This window comes from Filicampus tigris, chromosome 14 (assembly GCF_054856515.1).
Source record: "Filicampus tigris isolate MCC_2025a chromosome 14, RoL_Ftig_1.0, whole genome shotgun sequence".
NCBI classification, from domain to species: domain Eukaryota; kingdom Metazoa; phylum Chordata; class Actinopteri; order Syngnathiformes; family Syngnathidae; genus Filicampus; species Filicampus tigris.
Genome location: NC_141230.1, coordinates 7,116,432 through 7,127,038, shown reverse-complemented (window position 1 = coordinate 7,127,038; position 10,607 = coordinate 7,116,432). Strand labels below are relative to the sequence as shown.

General features: G+C 37.3%; 1 protein-coding gene across 1 annotated transcript; it reads right to left on the bottom strand.

The window, feature by feature from the left end:
- Positions 1 to 1,485: 1,485 nt before the first annotated feature.
- On the bottom strand, positions 1,486 to 9,438 carry tnfaip6 (tumor necrosis factor, alpha-induced protein 6). Its single transcript, XM_086051878.1, has 6 exons — positions 9,241 to 9,438; positions 6,654 to 6,791; positions 5,781 to 5,942; positions 2,285 to 2,513; positions 2,157 to 2,197; positions 1,486 to 1,799 (listed from the first exon to the last, which is right to left on the bottom strand). Exons 1-6 carry the CDS (start codon positions 9,338 to 9,340, stop codon positions 1,678 to 1,680), a joined length of 792 nt encoding a protein of 263 aa, XP_085908004.1. The 5' UTR covers positions 9,341 to 9,438; the 3' UTR covers positions 1,486 to 1,677.
- Positions 9,439 to 10,607: the final 1,169 nt, after the last annotated feature.

Below are 10,607 nucleotides of genomic sequence, written 5' to 3'. Positions count from 1 at the left end.
GCATACGTCAAAATTACCTTTGACCCCACTTGTGTCACATCCGGTCCCACCCACTTTTCACCTTTTAAGGACCACGAGGAACAGTCCGCGTTTCCGGTGCAATAAAAGCAAGTCAATACTTAATTCCTGTTAAAAAGAGATATGTCCATTTTTTGGACGTATTTTGATAACAAAAATGGAGATACTTTCTAGATGTATATAGCCAGCTTTCTCTTCATTTATTTGGGATCATCTAATCAAATCAATAAATCAAACACATTTCAATTATATTTGGAAAAATAATTATCAAGGAAAGGGGATGCAGTGACATCATTTGAAGAAGATGGACTAAATGTTATTGATTACGAAGCAATGAATGGTATGATGAAACTTAAGTGTTTGCAACAAAGAGATTTTTTTATTAAGGTGTGATTTTTGTATTTCTAAGATGCCCGTTAAATTGTCCACGAATCACCAGCAGGTCCCTTTGTATTGGAAATTGATACAGTATATAATCATAACTTTACTCTACATTCTGTTCTTATATTGAACAACAGATATGTTCTAGCGAGAAGATAATCTTTGTTTTACCGTGATTGGGTAGAGAAAGGTATTTGGTCGATTCTGCATATAATTTACATAACAGGAGAATTTCTTACTTATGAGGCTTTGGTTGCTAAATTTGATTTAAGATGTACTAAACAAAAATACGCAGTGGTAATTTGAGCAATACCACATGCTATGGTAAATATGGTAAAAGGAATGTTGATTTATGATGAAGAATACCGATGATTCCATCACTTGTTATAGATTAGGTTCATTTTGTTGATAAAAGGTGTACTAATAAATTCTTACAAGGTAGCCTTACATCAAAAATATTTCCTTATTTCCTTTGCCTACAGGTTTTTTTTTTGTAACAGTGATAAGAGACTTTGGAATATTTATTTTTTAGTGTATATATATATATATATATATATATATATATATATATATATATATATATATATATATATATATATATATATATATATACACATATATATATATATATATATATATATATATATATATATATATATACATATATATATATACATATATATATATATATATATATATATATATATATATATATATATATATATACATATACATATATATATATATATATATATATATATATATATATATATATATGTCAAAGACCTTTGGATTTATGGAAAACTAATGGAAAATTTTACACAGATATTGAAGAGAATTAGAACATAACAGGCTTTTGTAATATATGATTGTATGAAGGGTCTATGTTCTAGACTTTTAATTATCATTAGTTTTTTGTTCTTTGTTCCATCTTTTATTTTTGTTATACTGCACAGTTCAGTCTATGTTGTTTGCGTGTTGTTTGCTCATTTTGTGGTTTTGTTTTGTGAGTGAATGGAGGCTAGCACTGTTTAATAAAGAATACAGACCTGAAAAAAAAAACTTTTTCACCCCCATTTTATTTATTCATATTTTTACAGTTGCATCACAGTTTACAATACATTATATACTTTATGTATTTAAAAATTGGGAATAACATAGACCTCAAGTCTTGACATCTCAAACAAAGAGGCACTCTCTCCTCAGTGTTAGAAACAGCAATTTAAAGACATATGTCTTTAATAATCACGATTCAATTATTAAAGACGGGGATGTTGGTCAGTGAAAATAGTCAGTGTAATTCTGTGACAATGCAGACGCATTCATGGCAAAGTATTGTAACTGGAAGCCCCCGGCAGTGACTGAAGCATCCGAAAGGAACTTCAGCGTCATCACGTTTCCTGTAAAGCAAAACTTCATCAGGGAAAAAGTATTCATTTTATCCACCCGTCCTTCAATTTTTTTCCATCTTATCCTCCTTAGGGTCATGGGTGCCATTTTCAGGGCACATATAGATAAACAATTCACTTTCACATTGGCCAATTTAGACTGCCAAAATCAAAATGCTTTCTTTTTTGAGGAAACACGAGTACCTGCAGAAAACTCACAAAGGCACATGAAGCACATGCAAATCCACACATTATGGCCAGAAGTGAAAATGGAACTCTGAACCTCAAAAGTGTGAGGCAGACGTGGTCATTGTGTTGTTTGATTCTTTTTGTTTTATTTGGAAATCCAGTAAACCATTGGTAGCTCACCTGTGCTGATGATGTCTTCGGGTAAATAATCGCCACAAAACCTGAAAAAAATACATTTACAGGTGATTTGATGTACCGGTAACTGAGCAGCAAGTCAGGTCCCTTTGGGTACCCCGGTGACCCCTCACCTTCCAGCAAAGCCGGACACGTCGTCATAACTGTCATACACTTCCAGGTAGTCTGCCAAGCACGCCGTGTCATCCTCCACATCAAACTCTACGAAGTGGAGGAGGATCTTCTGGCCTAAACGCGCTCGAATGTGCCAGTAGCAAATCTGGTCGTCCTGGTATTCGTCTGGAAAACCGGGTGACTGGATAAATCTCTGCTGGTCGGTCAGAACGCCGCCACACTCCTTGGCTGGAAGAAGATAAGAATGATTGGACACCGCTTAAAAAGACAACTGCTACAAGGAACATATTGTTAAAGCAGCAAGTGTAAATGTGTTTAAATCTAGATTAAAAACTACGCTTTTTTCCCCCATGCCTTTGATTAAGGTCTTTTAAAGATGAAGTCAGCTTAGACATATTTTTTTCAAGAATATGTTCTATGCAGGCCCAAAAGTTGAAACAAGGCATTCTGATAAATATTGCGTTTGTGGAATATGAGGTAAGCAGCCATGGGGGCGGCCATTTTGTCACTTCTGTCGACTGAAAATGACATCACAGTTGCTCTGAGCTCAGATAACGACCAATCTTCGATCTGTTTCAGAAAACAGGTGAGCTGTGATTGGACGTTACCTGAGCCCTGAGCAACTGTGATGTCATTTTCAGTGGACAGAAATGACAAAATGGCCGCCCCCATGGCTGCTTAACTCATATTCCACAAACGCAATATTATATAACACAAAAAGCCCCCAACGATGGCTAAAAACGGGTGGATTAACTCTTATTCCACAAACGCAATGTTTATCAGAATGCCTTGTTTCAACCATTAGGCCTGCATAGAACATATTCTGGAAAAAAATATGTTTGGGTTGACTTCCTCTCTAAGTTTAAGCATTTTTAATGTATTTCACTGTCAGTAATTTTAGGAAGCTACTTTTTATTTGATTCATTTTGCTTTTAAATGCCTTTGATTTGATTTCTGAACAATTTTGAAAACTAATCTCATTGCAATATTTTGTGTCCTCAGTATTGCCATTGCGATTTAATATGCAATTATTTTATCAAGGCCCTCTGCGTATATTTGTTTAAACAAACCCAAACAATAAATTAATCTGTATTACAATAAATAATATCAGATTTATTATACATACATATTTTGGTTTTAGAGGTTATGCTTAGGTTACAATAAAGGTAAACAAACCATGAATTAATATGAAAGACAGTTTTTCGACTTAATTTATCAATCAGTTCTTAACTCACTAAACATTTGGGTTCTATTTTCATAGAATAGCATAAAATCCGTCCCATCATGATTTTCATGCAGATTCAAGCCTCCTTTAGCGTATTTGAGAATTTGGCAGACTGCGCTGCGCCATGCTGGGCGTTCTAGCTGACTGAGGGTGTTTTCTCTTACACCAGTGTTAGACCAACCTTTATTGGGCCAAGGCACATATTTCACATCAGAAAAAAGATCTCACAGCACACCACTTAGAAAAACGATTCGTAAGAATTGGATATACGGTTTAATTATGCACATTCTGTTCTCTAATGGAAGAGCATTTGGTTGTTCTGATTGTTACTATATGTGGGTGGCATAGATAAATTAACAAAAACTTTTTGGGAGGAAAAAAAAATCTGAATAATTGACATCGGATAATTTCCCACAGCACACCCGATGATCACTCACAGCAGGCAAATGTACCACAGCACACTGGTTGAATCATTGTTTTTCTCCCCCCTCGATGACCCAACAATTTGGTGGCAGAAAGTAGAGTAAACTTCAGACCAGCTGAGAGCAGATCGAAACCAACCAACAGACCAGAATGCTTTTTTTTCTCATTTTGGGGTCTTTGTGATTTGAAAATTGCATTCTACTACATTGCAGTGTCGATTTGGATTCAATCAATTTTTCAGCCTTACACATGTCTATCCAATATTGTGGCTTGACCACATCATAATGAAATGTTTTCTTTGATTGTACGATGAACTGCTAACAATAGACATATTTGACCCTTTCTTCTCTCTAGCATTTTAATGACAAATCCTCAAGGCACACTGGTCCACAGTTAGGACGAATGTACTTTAAACGCTCCTCTGTGGACATCGTATCCATGGGTGCCGTCACGTCATCCAGGTCTAGCCTGAAGGTAACAGCGATAAGTCACAGGAAGGAAACTAGATTGCGGTTTCCATTCCAGACTCCGTCGTCCCATCCTGGAGTGATTAAGATTCTTTGTGTCGTCACTCGTGTTTGACATGGAGCAGGGGTGGTCTGCAGGGCTTCAGGCTGGATGACTAGACTTTAAGTGTGGTTCCCCTCAACCACCATCAGTATCATCATCATCACCACAGTCACCACCACTGGGAGCCATGACAAAACTTCGCTTGCTCAATAATGCGAAATGATTTCAACATGATGCTGGATTTTGACCTCTATAAACCTTTCCCAGCTGATTCAGTGCTAGAGGAAAGATTTAAAAGTGGGTTGCAGATCCATTAAATATGTGTTGTAGTTAGACAAGCAAAAAAATTAGACGACTATACTGTTCATTGAGGCGTTATTTGGAATCTCATTTGCGCTCTAGCCAGTCTTTGCCCCTTTTAAAGCGGAAGTCAAACTAAACATTTTTTTTTCAAGAATACGTTCTATGCAAGCCCACTAATTGAAACAAGGCGTTCTGATAAATATTGCGTTTGTGGAATAAGAGTTAATCCACCCGTTTTTAGACATGTCTGGGGGCGGCCATTTTGTCACTTCTGTCGACTGAAAATGAAATCACACACCCTCAGGACTCAGATAACGACCTGTTACGGCTCACCTGTTTTCTGAAGCTGAGCCGTGATTGGTCGTTACCTGAGCCCTGAGCAGTTGTGATGTCATTTTCAGTTGACAGAAGTGGCAATATGGCCGTCCCCAGACATGTCTAAAAAGGGGTGGATTTTGCTGCTGAACTCATATTCCACAAACGCAATATTAATCAGAATGCCTTGTTTCAACTAGTGGGCCTGTAGGGAACATATTCTTAAAAAAAATGTTAAAGCAGCCAATCATATTGCAGTGAGGTGTGTCATGCCTATAAATCAAGTGGGATTCATACAAACCTCTCAACTCCTCTTTTTTTTCAATTTCAATATCTTAATTTTTACAAAAGGACAAAGTATATTAATCAACATTTCTTATGAAAAGTAAATAGCCTACTGTACACCAGAGTTAGCTAAAAACTAGTTTTCATTGGTGCTCCCTAAATGCTAATAAATGTTAGCATTATTAAGGCCCTTGTTTGGCTGTTTTAAATAGAGTTTGACAGTAAACTTCAACTGGGAGGGGCATTAAACAACTTGAAACCTTGGATGAATTTGAATGAATAAGCTTCTGACTATGCTTTGTCCGTTAATTTATTTAATGGTGCCCATCATAGGAGGATAGACGGACCGCTCCGTCATATTGGCCGAATGCCCAGCTAAGGTCATTTCTACTGCTCACTGTTGGTAGCATCAAAAACTTTAGCAATCAACTCACAGCTTGGGTTGTAGCAGTACACGTCCCATCTCTCGCTTTTGTTGAGTCTGTAGCCGTAGTCGATGATGCCCACCTTTCCAAAGCCGCAGTTGGCACCAGCTTTAACGATGGGGTAGCCGACGCGCCCTTTATCAAACCATCCTGCAGCGCACATATGGAAACCTAAACAAGAAAAAATCCGATGTGTCAATTGCGTGATTCTGTCCTCCGTTCAGCCACCCGCCGTCTCTTCCGCAACACCCCATAATGACCATCATGAGACTTTTTGGGTGGGTCTGCTTGTTTTGGTGTGTCTTGAATGTGAAGTCAGTGTTCCCGTTACACAAAGCAGACCCCTGCCAAAAGAGGCTTGATAAATTGGAGACCTCCCGCTTAGATTGCTGAATGGGAACGTCTGCTGTAGCCGCTGACAGGTGATTAGTTGGGGCTAGGGTGGGGGTGACACCCGAGAGGAAAGTGGCTGGACTCAGTCCCAGTGCCACGGGAGCAGTAATTTCACCCACCAAAGATGGTGTTAACACTTTTGCAATACACCGGAGATGTCGTAATGATTGGGCCAAATGCAACATCAACTAAAGTGTCCCATGGAAATGAATGTTTCAAGCATTGTTTTGCTCTCACCTTCAGGCCACAATAACATACAATGTACAGAGGAGGAAATAATTGTTATGCTTTCTTATTGACTAAATATCTGTCCCAAATGTGTCATTGTTCATTTCTAATTTCTAGTTAGCAAACTTCCAAATTCAGCAGGGGATAAAAGAATCATTTCCCACTGAGAATGTAAAAACTCTTCTCCGGTAAGCATGCCATTAGAGGTCAGTTAGGGTTACAAACTAAAGTCGGAGTCAGGTGGGCATGCTTTTCAGAGACCTATTTGGCGAGCAGCCTCCAGCTCCTCGTAAGCGGCCAGCCTCCCTCCCTCGTACTTGCACACAGCTTTGGCCTCCTTGTACGTCATCTGGTATCTCCCTTTGCGCGACTCCCGATGGTACACTCCAGCTGCTTGCTCTGTCAAAGAGACCAACACTGATGAAAAACGCAACGTGACGTCATTTTTTCATACCACAACAGAGGCCGATGTCAATTCAGAGGAAGGTTCAATTATTTTGAGGATGATTTCGAATCGTCACTAAAAACATTTTCTGACGGTTGGAATACTCGGCATCAAATGATAAAACTTCAAATCAATGATTCCAAAATCATCTTTTAAAAAAAGGTTAGTGAGGGATATTGTACATGTACATGATTGCAGCACCGGTTTTCAGCCTGCTATGAACCTTTCATTCACTATGGGCTGTAATTTAATGTCATGCATCATGTAAATATCACATTGTACACGTTTGTGTACTGCAATGCTGTACTCTGTGGTCTGCAGACAGTTCGGCATTGCAAAGGAGATTCTGATCTCAATTACCTTGCCTGGATAAATAAATGTTAAATAAATATAAAAATACATGTAACCACTTGCAGAGATGTATAGAAAGGAAGTGTTGCATATTGATATTCATCTGTTTCCTACCTTGATCAATCATTGATTATTCTGAGAAATTAACTTGATGAGTGTCTTCACTAGATGAGCATCATCAATTACACTGGTCATTAAATTTGCGCAAAATATTTAAATCAGATATGCAAGCAAACTTTTCTAGATTATATTTTTTTATTTTTTTTTCTGAATCTTCCCTAATTTGCAATGTGAAAGGGCCGTAATAACAAAATGTTATTTTAGTGTATGAAGTCTATTAAATACATTGAATACCTATTAGCTGAGATACCAGGAAAAAAACTACTACTGTAAAAAAAAAACACACACAAAAAAAAAACAGTTAAAATGATAAACATTTACTGTGAAAAGAAAGAAATGTTTGTAAATTTTAAAAGAAATTATAAAATTCTGGTAACCACAACTTGCCAGTATTTTACCGTAAATTTGCCGGGTTTTCGTTGTTGTTGTTTTTTTGTTTTTTACAGTGTAACTATAAATTAAAAGCCAGGGTAAAATAAAATCCATATTGCACAAGCTTTTACAAGTCAAATTTAAAAAGCAAAATTAAAATCTCAAAAACCTGAAGCACTAGAAAATAAAAGTAAAACATATCAGTGTCCAAAAATTCAGGGACACATAAAACCATCTCTTAGTCAAATTTGCTGTCGACCATTGTTGCCAATAAGAACATAAAGGTAGTTTAAAGTCTATGGGGCACAAAAAGTTACCCTAAAAACTTTTTTAAGAAAGTGTACAAGTACAAATAACTACATTCCAATGATTAGTTTGGTAAAAACACAATTCAATTCACTTACGATACTCCCAGCCGGTAAGTGGATGTGAATAGGAAATTAGCCAGCTAATGATCTTTTACTTCTGCTGTTAGCATCCCTCCCAGGGCGTCATGCCCGGACGCTTTTTTTTGGGGTGGTACGGATTGACAAAATAGAAGGACGTAAGCGCTTTAAAAGGGTGCGGACGGACGGGGTCGGAGGATGATTATTTTTATGGATAAAACGGTATATAATCTCAGTTTTAAATATGTTGGTGACCCCTGCCAATGCTGCCATAGAGCCTTCCACAAAAATGACTTCAAACAATTTGGAGCTTTCAATGCAATCTCGACATCAACAACGCTTCTTTGATATATCTGATGTGCGTCTTAGTCAATATCAAAGGCAATTTAGACGAACTTGACATACGCGCTTTCAGCAACTTCAAAGACAATCTTGCAAGGAATGAATCACAATCTGACCAGAGAGCATTCAGGAGCAGAATTATTAAATGACTAAGTTTGCCAGTTGAATCCCTTCTGCCTGACAGATCAATGAATAGAATAATAACATTTTGGAAAGAAAGAAAAAAGAAATGGTCACTTGCTCTGTGGCCTTCCCCAAGGGAAGTCTGATTCTGTTTTGGCTTCACGCATGCATGACTACAAGACATGCTGCTTATGATCTCACATTACATTAAGAATACTGCTGTTGGTCAGTGATTTTTTTTTTTTCTCCTTTGTTTAGTCAGTCCGGAATTACCTTGCATGAGGTCACAGACTGGCACAGACTGCGCCGCCATTTTACTAATTACTTCCATTCATGCAGTTAAGTGTTTCTTTGAAGATAGCCTCAAAAACTCAAAATGTCACAGGCCAGAACATTCAGTACACCTGCACAATATAAGAGCTGGATATAAGAAAAGCCTTTACCAAAATAATAACCGTTATTTCCTTTTGGCACTACCGTAGTTTACTATCATGTTCATTATTATAGTTTTAACTGTTCTGGGATATAGCTTTTTAATATTTTTCCCATTTACGTGGTAAAATATGGTAACCAACAAAACAGAAAAAGCTTGGGCCGTATGGTCTAAAAATATCACTACAAAGTTACTAGCACATTCTTCACATGTTCGTTTCAAAGTTTCAAAACAAAAATAAAAAGACATATTACATATTAAACAATCCATATTTACCTAGCCATATGGAGTTGTGAAATATGCCGTTCCTGTAGCCCCATGTGTGAGCTTCTTTGAGAAGCGCGCTCAGCGTCCACAAGACAGTCAACAGGCGCATCGTGCAAGCTGCTGTCCAGATGTGTGTGTATGAGGGGACCCCCTCAGCTTGGACTGACGGCCCCTATTTATGTGGCCCTTGGAGAGGGGGGAAAGAGGAGGAGTAGGAGGAGGAGGAGGAGGAGGAGGAGGAGGAGGAGGAGGGGAGTGACTTCAGAAAAGGGTGATTCAGTGTAAGAATGGTCACGCTTTGCTAAAGGGACACTCAACTAATATCATCAAGCAGATTCAAAAACCAACAGTTACTAACACATTTATAACTGCTTTATTGTGCGGTCATTTCATACAGTAGAACCTATAAAGTGGAACACAATCTGGCTGATGCTGGTTAACATACCAGTTTTATGTTAGTTTGTCATAGTTCAATTCATTTTTAACGGTTGCCATCATAAAACTTGTATTTACTTTTCAGGAGAATGTTTTATTTTCCTAACTGTGACCTAAGTGTGACAAAACTAAAGTAAAATTACGCGTCCAGTGGAGTGTTATGACATTGTGGAATATATACAGAAATGAAAAGCAAAACACATTTTCTATTTAATGTTTTAGATACTCAATGAGATGAAGTCTTACATGTTTGACAAAAGCCAATCTTGAGGTTCACACTTTGTTGGACTTTGGAGATTTAGTGAGTAGAGTAACATGCTTGTAAAACAATTATAATGGTTGCCTGACCATTATATTAAATGTCAATTGTCTTGTTCATAGCAGTTTATTACGACAACTTTAGTGTATAGCAGTGTATTACTGCCTTATAAACCGGTAATAAACTAATATTTACTATTTAAACCAAATGACACTAGTCACAAGAGAATCATTGAAAAGTGTTACTTATACCTGTAAAATGACTGATAAACTGGCAATACAGAAAACTATTGAATAACTAGTTAATAAGCCATTTATAAACAGTCATTGTAAAAAAAAACGTAAAACTCTCAATTTCCTTTCTCGTCGGCACAGCATATAGTACACTATTCCCTGCTGTATCGTGTCTTTTGCACAAAATGCCGTATGGAAAATTTTTAAGTGATCTTTTTTAAAGGTTTTTTTACATTGTTCAGGAATGTACAAATTTGTGCGTCGAGTTGTGCGTCGTCAGTGTAGAAGCACATTGCGCCACAACAGGCTGGACGGCACTGGTCTACTAAAAGAGATGCGACTAATTAAAAGCAACAAAAAAAAAAAAAAAAAAAAAGCGAGAACGTCCCGTCCCTTCAGTGTAACAGAGTTTTTCAGTTTTAATATTCAAACTCCCGCAAAGCAGAGAA